Source organism: Terrapene carolina, unplaced genomic scaffold, assembly GCF_002925995.2.
Source record: "Terrapene carolina triunguis isolate 2854851 unplaced genomic scaffold, T_m_triunguis-2.0 Scaffold113, whole genome shotgun sequence".
Lineage (NCBI taxonomy): Eukaryota > Metazoa > Chordata > Testudines > Emydidae > Terrapene > Terrapene triunguis.
The window spans coordinates 3,874,990-3,893,016 of NW_020664464.1; the positions used below are offsets into that span (position 1 = coordinate 3,874,990).

General features: G+C 36.6%; 1 protein-coding gene across 1 annotated transcript in view; it reads right to left on the reverse strand.

Annotated features, from left to right (window-relative positions):
* BNC2 (basonuclin 2) overlaps positions 1-18,027 on the reverse strand; it is a 391,886-nt gene that overhangs the window by 268,892 nt on the left and 104,967 nt on the right. The window contains exon 2 of the mRNA XM_024211083.2: positions 16,345-16,545. Coding sequence (XP_024066851.1) covers positions 16,345-16,545 — 201 coding nt within the window. The remainder of the gene's footprint in view (positions 1-16,344; positions 16,546-18,027) is intronic.

The following is an 18,027-nucleotide window of genomic DNA, read 5'->3' on the forward strand; positions in this document are numbered from 1 at the left end:
ATACTTAAAAAGACCCAGAATTAGCAGCGCTTGTTTGGAAACACTGTTTTTAGGTGGGGTTTTTTTGTTTGTTTGTTTTGTTTTGTTTTTAATCTTTACATACTCAGAAAGTAACTTATTTTAAATTTATCCAGTTAACAGCTACAGTTAGGGTGGCCAGACAGCAAATGTGAAAAATCGGGACAGGGGTCGGGGGTAATAGGAGCCTATATAAGAAAAAGACCCAAAAATCGGGACTGTCCCTATAAAATCAGGACATCTGGTCACCCTAGCTACAGTAGCAGAATCATCACTGGGAAACAAAGGGCATTGTGATCTAACTAATAGCTTTGTGGTGACCTTTGAGATGCTGACTGGTCTGTCAAGCTCCATCTGTGATATTCACTGCATAGTTAAGGGAAGGGTTATTAACTGTCATAGGGCCTGGAAACTGAAGGGTCACCTGATCCTCAAACACAGCATGGTTTTAATTCACTAAACTTGAGAGGCACGGTCCTGTGAAGTGCTAAGTGCTATCGGCGGAGGGCACTCTGTGCCTTGCAGGATAAGGCCCTAGGATCGTGTCAAATGCAACCCACACAACAATATCACATTTCTTGGTTTAATATTTTCATTACACAAAATAAATGGGTATCATGTCATGTGTCCTCTTTACCCTTACCTGCCCACCTTTGCTGTTTATTATGGAGGCCATCAACAGGGTAAAAATAAGGGAAAATACAGGATTGTTAACGAGTTGCACTTTACACACACTTAAAAGGAAATCTCAACTTTTTCCAGATTAGTTCTGGCCGGTGTAGGGTTAATGCATGCAGCATCTGCCTGACCACTGAATCAACAACTTCAGATTTTAAACACACAACCCTTGTTCCACTACTGGATCTAACTGGGAATGAGAAGTAGAGGTGACAGCAATAATGGGTCAGAAGAACTACTCACTGCTAAACTGCTGCTTTACCAACTGCCTACAGTAAAACAGCCCATTAAGAGTTGCCTTTGGATTAAAGACAAGTAAGTAATTTGAAAATGACATGTTTTAACTTGATATTTTGCTAAGGATGGGCACTCTTACAAGCTCATAAAAAAAGTGAAGTGGTTTGGTGGAACACTAAGGATTAATGTATATGCCCAGTGCCACTGTCCCTCCTTTGCAAAAAATGTCAGCCCGGAAATATCTGACTCAACAGGTTTATTTAGAATAGAAAGTGAGATTTTTACATGCATCACTTTGATGCAATGAGAGCAGCTGCATTGAGTTCTCTCAGTGGTTTGCAGAACCCAAATAAAATGCTCGCTCTGTGTTTTAAAAGGTACTGTGCAAATGTGTGCCACCCACCCAGTCTGGAATAGCTTACATTTCACCATTTTCAGAAAAGATAAACATAGCCGAGAAGGAAATGATAATGTAAAAACAGCTTGGCATGTGAAATAAGGAAAAAGCACTGTAGACTATCTGGCGAGGCAAAGCACACAAATGTTATTTTGTGAAAATTAATAGCATCTAAAATGGTATTCCCCTCCCAGCTCTCTCCTCCAACCCCTTGCCCAAATTAAAGATATTTTATCTAATTCCTAGTTGAGAGGTTTCTAAAAGTGGTAAGTCACAGCTGTGTTGACATTGAACTTCTTGTACATGGCATACCAACGTCATACTGACACACTTTACAGATGCTTCGTTACAAGCAGCACCAGTCACTTGATTTGAAAATACCTGAGTTAACTGTAAAACAAACTGTTAATCACTGGTCTTTTCTGCAGTTAAACTCTTCTTTATAGTTTTGGAAATAAACCAACACCTTGTTATGTTTATACTACAGATATCTGCATTCTGATTGGAATTTGACACTAACCAGGGGTTCAACTCAATGATACCCCAGATATCACCTAAGAGCACCTAGGCCCCAGTTTACCCATCATTTTAACAAGATTTTTTTCCTTTTGTTCCCACAGAAATCAATAACACAATGACCTTCAATTTAAAATACAAAGTAATTAATTACCTGTTCTGTTGAAAAATGTTGATATCTGATTTACCTGGAGAATTTCAATTATGAGCAGACTAGTTCTTTACACGCCCCCTTTAACACAATAGACAATATCAGAAACCTAATTCTGCACAACCTAAATGGTGTTGTTGTTTTTTTAAATAAAGAAATATAAATATCTGCTCTGCAACTTACTATTGGAAACCTCTCTCTCACATGGCACATCTCTTCTTCATTCAATGAAACCACAATCCTCTACATGGACAACTGTGACATCACAATTGTTATGGAAATAATGGCATTCCCACACTATATATACAGCAACTTAATCATCTAAAAGTTAACTTTTCAGTTTCAAACATGACATTTTAATTCTGCATTGGAATTAAAAGCATTAACCTGCAAAAGCCAATAATAAGAAAACTTAGCACTTTAATAGCCAAATTAATTATCATGTGAAAAAATGGAGGCAATGAGATGAAATGACTTGTGTATGGCCATCCAGCAAGCCAGTGACTGTCTCACGTTTGGGTTTCTGTGTTTTGTTCAAACACTCAAAAACATCCCTAACATCTAAAGCTTTAAGAATACTGTGAATAGAATGGAGCTAACCAGCAGCCACACTTACCCAACTAAGACGGGCAGGGATCATGTTTCTGAGAGCTGTATTAGAGCCACCTAACTAAAGAAGGTGTGTATAGCACAATTCAGCCACAAGGGTTAAAGCTCTACAAAAAAAGTCAGTATTAAACATGGTTGTAGCTACCATTGTGTGAACAGGGTCTTAAATACATTCCCTGAACTACTTACACTGATGCAGATGTTAGTGATATCATCAATGGTGGCACCCTTAATTCGGGTCTAAACAGGAACCCTTAAGAGAAACACCCTTAATTTAGGTCTAAACAGGAAAGGGATAAAAGAACTTTTTCTTTCTTTAATAATCATCCATTTATTTGGGGCCCTCTGAAATAAATCAGTGAGTTTTGCAACCAATTTCAGTGAAACCTGCAGAATCCCCTTTTTGTAAAGAGTATCATTTATTATATGAATGTCTTGAATTCTTAAACCTTTTTTTAAAAAAAAAGTATGTCAAACTATGATGGGGAGAAATTCTTTCCAATAGATATTTGTAATGATTACTATTATGAATACCAAAGAAAATGTATAACGGTTAATTTTATTTTATTTACTCATTTTTATGATGTAAATATCCAAAATTTCAGATCACTCTGAATGAAAGAAATACCAGTTTGGAGATTACACGATTCAATTGAAGTTCCTGAATGGACTAGTTGGATTTTCTGTAGATTTGTACAGAATCTACGTTAGGCTGGTTAAAAAGATACATTATTCATGTACTTGATTCATTAAAAAATTATTTATGAGGATGCAGTATTATTTTAATGTGGAATTTCTGCATAGAGGATGCGGGAGTATTGTGAGCCTAATTGAAAGGAGAAAAAATGGTTTACAGGATGGATAAAGAGCATGTGGGTGAGATTTAGTCAGGTAACAGTTGTGTGATAAAAATCAAATATGGGACATAATGGGATATAAGGAAATATATTTTTTGTGCAGGGAAGGATGAATCATACGTGCACAGCTGGAAGTTTTGTGGATCCTTATTTAGCGAAGCAGCTGCAGCCACTGTTTCGCTACATTCCCACATCAACAACAAAATGGTGCCACAGAAGAGAAAACACATATCAGGCTCCAGCTGCTAGCTGCACCCACCTCTCTCTCTCCTACTTCCCTAACGTAACATTTACTCGGTTTTCTTTTCACAGTTGGTGGATGTAGAAAAATGCATATGTTAGAGATTGCATAGAATCAAAACGCCACATCTGAACACACCTGAACTTTGGAAGAGGTAGGGGGCAGTAGAGGAGAACAATTAGGAACAGATCCTAATTTTGCAATTCCATACTATTTCCATCATTTCATTTGTTTAAATTATTTAAACACACGCGTGCGCGCGCACACACACACACACACACACACACACACAGTCCAATTTAAAAATTTCTTTGAACATTAATAAAACTTATAACAATCAAAGGAGTATACTGTTTATTGCCATATACAGATATTTTTTTAATGGCTTCTAAATTTGCAGGTACAATATTGCACCCATAATGAATTGCAGGTACATTTATATATATGACTTTTGTATTTTCAGGCATTGGAACAAAGCAAAAAGAGGATATGGAAAAGTATGTTTTTCATGTCTAAGGAAGTTTCACATTAAAGATGCATAAAGCCTGTAGCTTTTATTTTTCAGGCCTCATTGTTCAAATCTATTTTAGCAGTTAAACAAAATATTTACTTCCACTGGATTTTAAAATATGTTTCATTACTCAAGTACATGACTAATATATAAATGTACATATATATGTATTTATATATGAATCAAGTTTTCTTCCAAAGTGAAAAAATTCAGGGAGAGGTCATCAGTCAGATAAATAAAAAAAAAAAAACCAGCAAACATTACAAAATCAAATTATGATACCAAGTTTCTCTTGCTCTTTCACATAGCTAAAATTTTTTAAAACTCAGATTTTAAAGGTGATGATTATGCAAATATTCCATTATTCAAAGATAAACAAAAATACCTCAAAAGCAAAAGGGGAAAAAAAAGACACTTTTATAGTTCTTTTTCCTTTTGCTGGATACTTCTGCTATGCCTTTACTAGGTATGAGTATCTGCCATAAGGTACCAGCAGCCAGAATGACTTCAATAGGCATCGTGTCTGAATAAGGACTGTAGAACTGGGCCCTTAGACCAATTCTCCTCCCGCAGTACTTCCTTTGATTTGAACGGGAGCATGGCTAGTGAAATGAATGTTTGACTATTCTCTCCCCTAAGAGAGGAGAGAGTTTAGTAAAAAGATATTCCTTTAACTAGACTGTCAGGTAGTTTGATGTAGTAGGAAGTTCACAAACCACTTTTTATTGTGGTCTTTATTTACAATGCTCTTGCCATACTTTAAGTCTGACCTTTTACTTGTCTCCTTCGATGATTAAGCTAAGGAGGAACCAATGGGACTAGCTCCTTTAAAAGAAAGACATTGCTACTTTTGTTTTTCAGCAGAAGTTTCATTTGAATTTTAATTCCTCAAATTCCTGTAAAAACAATGACATGATTCCTCTGTAACAAAAGTTTGGAGGATTTCTTTTTGCTTGCACTGTAAATTCATACTCTTTGACTAAGAGGTCTTACATTTGTTAACATTTCTAAGCCGCTGCTGTTTTATCTTACATCTGCCAAGTACTATTTCTATATCACAGCTCTTTTTGCTGAACTTTATTTTAAAAACCTAAAGAAGGGTATACAGAATTTTTTAAAATACCCTTTTCAGAGTGTTATTGGGGAGGAAGGGGAAGGCTTATTTGCAAGAGAATGAATCTAACAGTGTTTCCAGGTCTCTTTTTACTTTGCTGTTTACTCCTATGATGAAAACGGACACCTTGCAAAGGAGCCTATGATGCATTGTGAAATTCTGCAAAATGGTTAGTTCTATTCTATATAGATTCTTTTAACTGGAAGAGTGTTAAAAATTATTTAATGTGTCTTGGGCATTGGTGGACGGGGGGAAGGAAGAGGAGTAGAGAGATCATTGAAATAGGAATGTCCACATGGCATGAGACAGAAAGTCAACTATACAATCACAGAAATTTCTTAATACAAAGACAGTATTTATTGTGCTGCTGTGTATAAACTCTTCATTTATACATTTTCTGGGTTTCTTTTTATTAAAAAATTATATAAATGAAATAAAATCAAATACTGTAGTGATGGGCACCATTTATGGCAAACAGACAGACAGATGATACCATGTTGTATTTCAGTAAGAAACCTAGAAATCATATGAAAATTATGGCTTTTGCATGAAGTAATATGGAGTGCCTAATATCTACAGACTAATACTTTATTTTCATTATGATAATCTCATCAATCTGCTCAGTCTCTCTTTTTCTGGACTGAACATAAGTGTTAAAACTGATGGTCTGATGGACAAGGAGGAGTCTATTAAAAAGAACACGACGACTCACTATGATGAGATCATTATTCTTGCAGCATGCCTACCTGCATGAAGCCAGGGTTTTGACACCCTGAGTCTGCTACTGAAACTGGCTCTCTCCCGGATGTCGATGCTCCACTGCCTGATTTTTTGGGGGGAGGTTTTGCTATAATACAACTAAATACAAAATGCAGCCAATCTGCTATAAAGAATGTTTTTAGTTATCTACCCTTCTCAGATTATGGTGTAATTTGTGGCACATTATAAAGCCCCTAAGTGTCAAGGTACTTCTTTATGGAGTTTTGCACAAGGGCACACCAAAGTTCTATGATTAACTATCTTTTCTTCTGTTCTGTTTAGAGAACATTGTACCCTGATAAACATGTAGTCAAAGAGTAAAGTGTTTTATAAATCAGATATTTAGAATCAACTATAATCTGCTTAGGCACCAAGGTTAACCTTACGTTCAAGACATATAGTGATTAAGCAAAGGGGCTTTAAGACATGGAGTGTTACAGAAAACTAAATAAAGCACAAAGAATAGAATATTAGAATCCTCACAATCTAAAGCAGCACAAATGAACAAGTTCTCATACAGCTAGTGTTCTTTTCTTGGTTTATAAAACAATAAACCTGAGAGTTAAGCTATTTCTTTCCCTTACCTGATTCCTCCAACCCCCTTCCCAACATGATTTCTAATTTAAAAGAAAAACTAATATTAGATAAAGCAACACATAATTTGACAGCCTCCCAGTTAAATTCTGACAGGGTCAATAAAATGAGAGCTTGCAGGAGTCCCAGATGAGGAACACTTTCATGAATGCCCCCATTGTGTAAACTCTCTGTATATCCTGCCTGCAAATGACAGTCATATGCCACCAGCTGCAGGAGGCATTCCAGCAATGTCAACTGCTGTAGGGCATTTATAGCAGGGTAGAACGGTGGGTACATCTTTTTATTTATGCCTTATTAGGGCAACAACAGCCACTTTGACTAATTTTAAGTATTATGCTTTTAAAAGTCTATGATATTTATTTGGAAATCCAAGAAAATATATAATTAAAGTCTTGCTAATGGAGCCTCTCATTTTAATAGTAGTTTTATTATATAAAGCCAGCTGGAAGTAATTATTTCTTTCCATGTATAGTCTTCATTAATTTGTGATCCCCCTCTCCCCCCTCCCCCAACACACACCAACATCTAGTTCAGATGTTCTTATCAAATGTCTTGAATAAATTCTCTGGAGAAAAAACAGCCACTTAAACCTATCTCAATTATGCTGAAAAACCCACACCTCCTATTCAAAATATAGCAGGTACCATTTCTGAGAATACCTTTTCCCCATGCCTTCCACTTTCCCAACTATTTTAAAGGTGTCTGTCTTATAAACTGATCTTTTAGAGAGATTTATTACAACTCAAAACAACTGTCATTCAGTACATATACTATCAATTAAGAATTCAGTCTGCACACGTCGTCAGGTTTGCATTTTAAATTATTTTTTTGAACAAACTCACTGATGCCCAAGTTTGTTATTTGCTGCCTACAAGGTTATGGCAAACAAATCTCTTTTTAATCAACCCTTTCATTACATTTTACCTTCTTCCTTGTTTTTAACGTTTTCACAAATGAAAATGAACGCTCATGTTTTTGACAGTCTAACTGTAAAAAAGATAGGCTGGTTTTTTGGGTTTTTTTTTTTAAATAGGAATAATAGCAACACCTTGCTAAAGCTAGATTCTTCCTTATACAAAGTAGAGATCAAATTGAGCTGCCTTTCAGCACCCTCCTATGATAAGCCACGGCATCTGATCACACATTTTATCATGCCTTCACTCACAGGCACACTTACATGGCAAAACACTGGACTCTCTGCATGTCAGCACCTAAATACCTCTAGAAATGACATTTCCCCTCCCTCATCTCTTTCCCCACAGTAATTTAGCACCAAGGTTGCTGTATAATTTCTATTACTTCTAAACAGCAGATTTGTATTAATTTTATGTAAGAGAGCAACAGATAAATAGGGAAAGAGAGGAAAAGGATGGGTGAGATAGAAATAAAGTAGTCATCTCTCATAAAGGGACATTTTACCATCTTCCTTACACAGAAGCAACATGATCTCAAAAGCTGTCCCTGAGAAAGCAGCAATAAAACAGCAGCGGAGTCCATAAGGCCTTACACACTGTGTACGCATAGGGTATTGAATATGCTAAAGGGAAATCAATCCTTGTGTACAAAATTTGACGTTCATATCTATGAGTTTTTAATGCAGAAGCAACAAAGAACTCAGAACTTTTTAAAAAGCCAAAACTGGATATCATCTGGAAGACTTAATAGAGATACCAGCTTTCTGGGTGGGGGTCACTATTAGAGCTATGCAAAAAGTGGCGATTTCAGTCGGCAGGAGTTCCTACTAGCTTTCCTCCTCCAATTTTACGTTATCACCTTTCATGATATCGCCCATTCCAAAGTCTAATTTTGAGGATTTCTGGTTCAAATTCAAATCTTCAAAGGGAAACTGAATGGACCCAACCAAGTTTTGTCTGGTTTCTAGTAGATATCGTGTAATACTGATCTCCCCATGGTTTATATACAAAATCATATATAGGCCCAGGTTCCCTCAAAGACTCAGACCGGACTAGGTTCTTTAACAGTGAACCTAGCAGAAGGTTAGGATTGTAACAAAACGAGAGCTAGGAGATACTCACCTGGTTTCAGATTTCATTCAGAAAGCATTACACATCTACCTTTCTAAGGTTTTTGTTTGTTTGGTGTCTATATCTGAACACAAGACAAGATTAAAATATACAAACGCTAGGAACAAAGGGATGATTTTCTTTTCCTACATCAGAAGGGCCCTACTTTGTGAGCCATCCACAGATTAACTTCAGGCAAGTTTCAACACACAGAAGGTTTACAGGATTGGACCCCTAGTCACAGCTCCCACTCAGAAAACTAAACTGCTGGCACTGGTGATTCTATTATTAAACTATACACTGCCCTTCATGCATAATGGGGACTTACGCTGACATCAATGGTAAGTACAGGTTTGAATGAGGGTGAGGATATAGCCCTTTAGATAGCGTTTTACTCTTATTAGTACTGTTCAGATGTTGGATTTATCACCCATACGTCATTCTCATTTAAATTATATGAAGTCAGAAGTGTTCCATTCCAAAGGTGGTGTGCTCTTTAGGAAATATGCTAGAAAGTTAAGAGAGGAAATACACATATTCAGAATCAATTAATTCACTCTGTTCTCTGAAACTTTGAGAGAAAGTTGTTGGTCTGTGGTTAAAACAATTTTAAATTAATAAATAACTTTCTCAGCATATTGTCTTAGGTTAAACTGAGCTGGTCAAAATTATTGCGGGTAGAAGGAGGGGGATCGTAGCTTTTTTCCCCCCCAACATCAGACACAGTGGTCATCATTAAAATCCAGAGACATTTACCACACCACTCAAATTCTACTATAAGGGGCACATTATAAATGAGTAGATAGACACATCACAGCATTTGCCTTTACTGAGGTATTTGTGGCATTCACCATATTTAAATAAGAAACACCTCAAATGCCACACTAAATTTACCTTTGGTTGATGATGGTAAATTTCACTTTTAATGACAGTCACTATGTGCATTTCCTCACTTCCCATCTAGCCTTCCCTAAATTAGCATTATTCATTTGACAAGAAAACCTTACTGTCCTCTGCATTCTTTTATTAACACAGAATCTTGTCAACAATCATATCATTTTCCCTTCACAACTCCAGTGCCCTAGAAGTCACAGGTGACATCCTTTTCTCTCTTTCCACAAGCATATGGATAGACAACAGTGGTAGAGGATGGGAAGGCAGCAGCTTTTCAACAGAACGAGAATGGCATCAACAGTATGTTGCTGGCAACAAAGCAACAACATGAATCAAGCAGTTCCTAGGTGCCCCACCCACTGATGGAGACTGCCTCTCTGTGGCAGAATGTTATGTGACATCCACTACAACTTGTACCATTTCCTTTACTGTCAAAAATGTGAAATCATATAGAAAACAAACAATCTTCAAATATGTCAACAGGGGAAAAGAGGCAATCAGATATCACGGTGGTGAGCGCAGTATATGAACTGATATTGAACAGAAATAATGCAGTAGATGCCTGCCCACAGACTGGGGCATGACTATTATCTTGGATGTTATTTGGGAAGAATGCTGTGCAGCTAAGGATCCCATCCTGCCTCTTAGAAAAACTGTAAACAAAAACAGAATAAAGCTCCTTATTTAATAAAGCTCAACCATTAATGTACTAGGGTTAAAAAAAAAAAAAGCTTTCAACATATATGTTGGATTTTGGAATGACAGCTTTCTGAATTGTAGCATAACTTCGCTATAGTGATTCTCTTTCTAAGGAGAAAGATCAAGGGAAAATAACAATGGAATTCTGCCTCTCTCCACCTGTCTGTTTCATCCTTCTTTTTCTTGAGGCCATGTGATTTACCACCTCTTGGCTATAGTTGGAGCCCCAAGTTTGGGATTTTTTCTAAGAGCCATTAGACTACAAGAAAAACCCTTCTACAAAAGCAACAAACACTATTGTGTGAGAAAACAACTGCAAAAAGAAAGTGACACATAGCATACATGCTGAGTATTTCTAGTGAGAGAGTAAAACTCCAAAGCTTTTGTTTCTGATTGTAGTTTATGACGGCAGTTCTCTATCAGTGTACAGAGTGTTCCTTTGCAATCAGCACACTGTGTCACAATGACCTGGCAAACGTGAATGCTTTCACTATCACTACAGTCCTTGCAATCTTGTCTCAGCTGTGACCCATTCACTTTTGCCCCAACTTCTTGGAGATGCTTTAGTCAGCATCTAATTAGTTAGGGAAGATTTGCCTTGGCTCTTAACCCTGACACAGGAGTAGGAGACTCTGCTGCTGTAATATCCCAAATCTGTCCTGTCACTATATTAATTAAAACCCCATAAATCTATGCATGAATAAGTAACTGCTAAAATACACCCACAGTATAAATTTGAAAACATTATATACAAATATGTAATGCACAATACATACAGCATATAGGCTTCCAAATATGTATTATGTCGGTTTTGTATAGTTGTGTGTATACAAAAATTCTACAAGGTTAAACAAATATATGATGAATGGTATTCCAAGCTAATCAATATAATCAAATAAAACATTTAAAACACACACATTTGCAAAAAATATATCTAGAAAAATATACCACAGTTATTCAACTACAGGTAAGTTAGCCTGCAAATAATGAAAGCAAGAATAGAAAGAGCTCACTGTTGTTGTTTTTTTAAACTGTGTACCATTCATGTTTCTGTTTAACCTACCTACATGCATGCACATGATACTGTATGGTACACACAAGTTCAGCTTATATCACGCACTGTATCTTCTAGTGTTTCTATTCTGGAGTATATAAAAACTCCTGAGGACATCATCATCATTTATTTGTTAATATAATATGAAATGCTAGAATGATGAACTATAATTTATTGTTAAAAAATTACAAAATTAAAACAAATATCTGAAAAAGGTAATGTAACCTGAGAGATCTTTTAATGCAACAAACTAAAACTACATGCAATTCATATCAGCACAGAGATACTTATTCATACACAGAAGAAACTATTGTGGTAAACTGATCTTTAAAATGGTTAAAAAAAAATACACCAAATAACTATTGTGAGCGATAGTTTTTGTCACTTATCAGCCAGCGTAGTATAGTTAACAGCCAATTGTGCTAGCAAGCGTTGATCTCCCCAAAAAGTGTTAATAGTAAATCTATGTATGCAATTTATAGTGTGTGGTCATATCAAGTTAATAATCTCTGTATATATACGTAGATTAAAAAAAAATCCTTGGGGGTTAAAGTAAAATAGTCAAGCATTATATATGTGATAAAATTGCATACATCCCTTTTAACCAGCAAATCAGAAGTATTCAAATAGCAGATTACCTTCAATACATATGTAGTCATAGGCACATTTTTCTTTTTAAATACCAATTCAATAAAACAGTTTGTGTGTCTATGTCTACATTAATTTGAGAAACTGTCAGATTGCAGAGCACTAGTACAACTCACAATAGGCACTGCATACTGGAGACAATTTCACTATAATATTAATGTGTATTTCAATAATAAGTATTATTTAGCACTTTCATTGGAAAAGCAAGATTTTATACAAGAAAAAAATGTACTTTATCATATCTTGGTTTAATAGATGCTTCTATATTAATAAAAGTCATTGATTTAATGTTTAGTTTTCTTGGTCTGCTCCTCACCTATCTGAAGTGATTTCTCTGGTGATAACTAACACATCATGCTAATGAGAGAATCTAATGTACAATAGAAAAATGTCACTACTAATAATATTTGCATGAAGTTAAATAAAGCAACTGTAAGAGAATGTCAGACAGTTGCTCCTTAATAAGATACAGTTACACAATGAAATTATGTTGTTAATTTTGTTACATCATTGAATGAATCCTAAATTACTATATAACGATGCACAGACCCATTTATAACAATAATATACTCCTTTTCACTCTTGGGGTGGGGGGAACTTCAGGAAAAGGTTTCTTCCTTTTATATGAAACAGGTTAAACATTCTTCCTTTTTAATACAAAGGTAAATGTCTCTGGCATTTTGTGTCACTGTGGGTTACAGCCATTTCTCTTATGGTCTCATTTCAGAAATGACTTAAAAGTATTTTAGAACATTACAGCCCTTAAGGTAACTGGATGAAGAAAAATGACATTTCTTATTCTGACAAATGCACAAAACATTTATGAAAGCAGAAAATCAGAAAAGCCTGCTCTTTTTTTAATCAATCAAAACCAGGCCTCCTTTTCTGTTGTTAACAACCTCTTGCCAGACTAAAATGGGCAGTGTGTGCCCTGGACTCAACCAGATGAGCAGGGAAGGGAAACCAAGGGTTTCTGGCCATTCTCGACCTGTCACTGATCAAAGTGACCCAAAGAAGAACTTTTTAAAAGTTAAGATTTATGCCCTTTGAGGTTATCAGCTATTCTTCTGTACACAGGACGGAATGATCCTTTTAAGAGAACCATATTGTTATATTGAAAAAAAGATGCATAGGCAGAACAAGTCAGTCAAATGGCCATGTTTTAAAATTCTAGTAGGTAATTTAAAAGTTGTGTTTCCCAATCTTGCCCATCCCAACAAAATCTAAGTTTGCTCTGGAATGTGATGTCTGATTTTCCTGCGCCAGAGCAGATTGTCACATAAACAGAATCAAACTCGTTCATCAAAGGAGGAATGCAAACACAAGGACTCCTATACCTACTGATACCTAAATCTGTACGATCAAATCTAAACACTCGGACATTTTCACAATACACTTCCTCGTAGTATCCTACTACAAGGTTTTGCTGTAGCTGTTAAGAAAAAGTTCTGTATTCTTGGAGCATGCAAATATGTAGCTTTGTATGCATGTATGTTTTTAAAAATCGCTTTTGTTGTCCTGCTCTAGTTTTTGTACTAGAACCTGCTAGAGAACTGACTTACAAAGGTGGGCGTTTGGGGGGCTGGGGAGAGAAGAGGTTAAAAAAATGTGCAGAAAGCACAGTATTTTATTTAGAACATATAATACCACCTCTACTTTTACTATGTATATCTGCAAAACTTTCACTAAACATTCCATTCAAACCTATGGTAAACTTTCTCTTGCGAGTGAAGTGCATCTCATAACGAAATATAATTTGTACTGCGAACAAAAATTTATCTCAAAGCCTAGGCATGAAAGGTGAAATACCTATATTTTCAAAAGATGGATGCTAAAAATTAAGTCATTTTATAATGGATGAAAAACAGATAGCTGTAATACTCAAGATTTTAAGTGTTAAAAGAGAAAAGAACATCGACACTGACACACATTTGCAGCTGCACTTGACAGAGTTTGTGCTCACAGTCTGCACAAGCTGATCCAACAACTTTAACGAATCAGAAAGATGATAAAATGTTATCCTTAAAGAGGGGAATTAATGCATTACTAATAACTCACCCCTTCCCAAAAGCTTGGTGAAAAATGTGTGTGAACTGAATGTGTTTTAGTTCATGATAATAAACAACAAAAACATCTTATAACAAAATTATGAATACAATGCTTGAACACACAAGTGAAGTAAAGACTTTTTAAAATAAATCTGTTCAACATTACCACCTTTACAATGCTACTGTGTGTATTCCAGTGGAAGGATTCACATTGATGCAGCATCTGCCATGCATTTAGTCATACGCTACATTTCTTCCCCCTCCACTCCATGAAGAATATAAACAGGACCATACGTATGTCCAGCAATGCACAGAAGGCATTTAACATTCTCAAGTATTAGCATAATTAATACATTATCAAAAATGTAACAGCCTCGTTTATGTGCCAGTTTTGCCTTGCCTATCAACTAGTTGTCTCAAATTCTTTGCATCTTCTATACTGTCCTTCATTTAGTTTTATTTTCTTCTGTTGTTCATGTTGAATATTTTCTACCACTCCTGAGACTACGTAGATCTAAATCTGTTTGGAATAGGTCTAATATGAAACATGCAATCTAACACTATCTATGTGGTTCAATAGCTATTTATCAATTGATCGTTATCTGGATCCAGTTATGTTAACTCTTTCGTAGCTAAAGGGGAAAGAACCTAGCCTACAACCCCAAACATTTAACCTCACTACTGAACAAAAAATACAACACAAGTTATATAACTGCTTTACATTCTATTGCTGAATATCAATAAAAACTAATGTGTGATACATCAAGTATATATGCATATACCCCATATAACATGTGCGGCAGCAGTCATATGCTTAGTGGCACACAGTACATATGAAATGTGCATCTCCACTAGGAGATGAACTTTTTACTTTCAAGAATGGGACATCGGACACAAAGAGTTGCTTATTCATCTTATGTTGATTACATTTCTATACCAGCTTACTGTATCAGCAGTAATCAGGGTCCCTCTACAGGATATATCAAAATATACCTTACTCAAATACATTCATCCTGCCTAAGCTATGTTGCTTAAACTCTTCCCTAGACAACTGCTATAGATTACTATTTCCACTGTCAGGTTTTGTTTTTCTCAAAATCGTTCTTTTATGACTGATATTCATGATTATTTTCTTACTATAAGCTATACAAAAAAAAAAAAACTAATGACACTACCTTCTCCCTTTTTGTACAATACAATGCTTTTTAGGTAAATAGGAGTTCATTCATCTCATTTCCTACATTATAAAAGTCTAACTAAAAAGCACACATTTAATAACTCCTCTTTTGGATAAGGAAGTACCTTAGTTACTATTACTCAGTGTGGGACCATAACTGGAAACTACTTTTTAAAAAGTCAAATCATCTCTGGAAAGGGAGGCACCCTGTTAAAAAGCTTCAGTTTGAACTTCCCTCCCCTGCTTGAGCAGAGTCCAAGATGAAAGTTTCTCTTTTTTCCTTTTTTTACCCAGAAGAGCCAAGTAATTGTGCAAGAGGAGCTGCAGCACGCAGGGCGCGTATCACCAAGTGCATGGTACAGAAACGCTGGCTCCTGTGATTAATTATCAGTTATTACTGGCCTTGCAGTAACATTTTAGCTTTCCCGTCAGAACCAGCATACCAAGCTGCCTTAAACGCGGCCCCCGGTGAAGGAGCAACTCTGGGGAGGACGCCAAGGCACAGCTCCGCAGAAACAGTGTGAGTGTGTGTGTGAGAGAGCGAGAGAGAGACCCGACAACTGAAACTGTCTCCTCTAACGACCCTCAGCGCTGTGCTGGCAGCAATTCCAGCACAACTGCTCTCCACTCCTTAGGTCTGAATAAAGCTGTTTTCTGCCACATGAAGTCAATTAAGCTGCTCTGAGGGGCCCCCTAAATTTAGTATCAGTTTGATTTTGGGGCTTACGTACTCTGGAAGAATGAAAGGACTTTTGCTGGGACAGCAGATACTTTTATTTATAGGGAAGCGGGGGGGAGGGGGGGAGAGAGAATGAAACAAAACCAAGGCAAACAAAGAAAGAAACCAGTCTTACCATAAGCAAAGCTCTGTTTGGAAACTTTAAAACAAATGCCTTGCTTTCACTTCAAGCTTTATTTCTTAAATCTTTTAAAAAAGGAGACCTTAGGGAAGCAATGAAGTAACGATGCACATTCCAATGACATAGTTATGACAGTTCAGAGGCTAACTATGTAGTGATAAATTTAAAAAAAATAAAATGTGGAAAGAAAAGAAAAGAGAAAGAGCACTAAATACCATGTTTTAATATAAATGAAAAAAAAAAAAAACCACATACCTGTTGGGACATTCTGAATAAGAGGTTAGTGTCAGCGTTCTGCCATGTCCCCATGAAACCAGATTCGGTCGTTGCCGTTCTTGTTCCGAACTGCATGGAGTTGTCAGTGCAGGAGTCTCTTAAAGTCAAGTCTCTTGCCCTCTTTCGCTCTCTGTGTCTCTGTGTCTCTCTGTCTCTCACATCCACTTCTGCCTCTTCTGACTGAAAAGTGAAGGTGGATTTTTTGAGCCTCTTGGCAGCCAGTAGCAAGAGTGTAGTGTAGTTAAGAAGCTAGCTGCACTGTGCATTTCATTTGGAAATGGGGGGTTCAGGGGAAGGGGTCAGAGCTTCTTTCGCACCTTCTGCCAAGATACCCCTATCATTTATGCATAGATTGTGACTCCCCAGGCTTGCCTTCGCTCAGTTTAACAGCTGCCTGTCAGGTGTGCATGCAGCACTAAGGAGACCCAACCATCAGCTTCAAACTCTCAGCCACTGGATGTCATTGGATAGCAGAGCAAAGAGTCAACTGCACTGCTCCACTGTCAGGCACCAAATGACATCCTGCACTAACCCCTCTCAGTCAGTCTACAGATACACACACACACATGCACGCACACACACACACTAACTAGCACACTGATCAGAGTGATCACAGTGAACTGGGAGGAAAAAAGGCTGTGTCCCTTTCCCTGTCTTGTTCTGTTTTTCTTCAACAATGCTGTCAAGTACAACATGTAATATCTGACACTTACCTACCACACAGAATCTGTAACCTTTTTTTTTAAAAAGCGATTACTCTTAAATATAGTCAATATTCACTTACAAGAAAAATGTGAGAGTTGGCCTGGTTATTTTCTAAATATTAGATGTCAGGCAGCCAACTACCGTGGAATAGTCCCTTCCCGTCCCAAATAAAACTCTTACCAAAGAGGGGAAAAAGAGACACGATCCAACTCCTTTTGAAATTAAACCAAAAAAAATCACATGCACATTTCATCTCTCACATCCCTGTTTCCCTTGTTAATCACTTAACTGTCTCAAGTAGCATCTTCGGAGAAGAAGGGGGATGTAGAAAGGAAGTGTCTACTTCATTCTCTCCCCCCACCCCCCCAATGATGAAAAGCAGATAATTTTTTTTAAAGTTCCTGGATTAACCATACACAATATACCTTCAAACTATAAAGAAGAAAGAGATGAAGCAGGAAAAAAAAGCCAGTCCCACCCAGTCAAAAAGTAATGCAAAGAGAATGACATTTTTCTTTCAATATCTTTCCCCTGCACTTTCTCAGGTAACATTTTTATACATAAAGAAAAACAATCCTGATACCTAGCAGATTTTTAATTAACATGGCTTTAAAATAAAGCCAATCTTATTTGCTAAACTGTTACCTTCTTTGCCCTCTGTGTGAAGGGGGAGAAAAAAATCACAACTACGTGAACTACATAAACACTATAACTTCAAAAATGTAAAATAAAATTCATGCCATCTCATAAAAGCAGTGAGGGTAAAAAAAGCTATCCTTTCTAAACTTAAAATGTAAGGAACATTCATCTTCTAATAAAATCTACAAATTTAGGAGGACAAATGTACCACTCTCTCCCCTTTTCCTTAACTCGAGAATAACAATAAACCTTACTCTCTGAAACAACAAAAGAAACAGAAGAGAGCTTCAGTGGCAGCTCTGTGTCATTAGCGTGCAA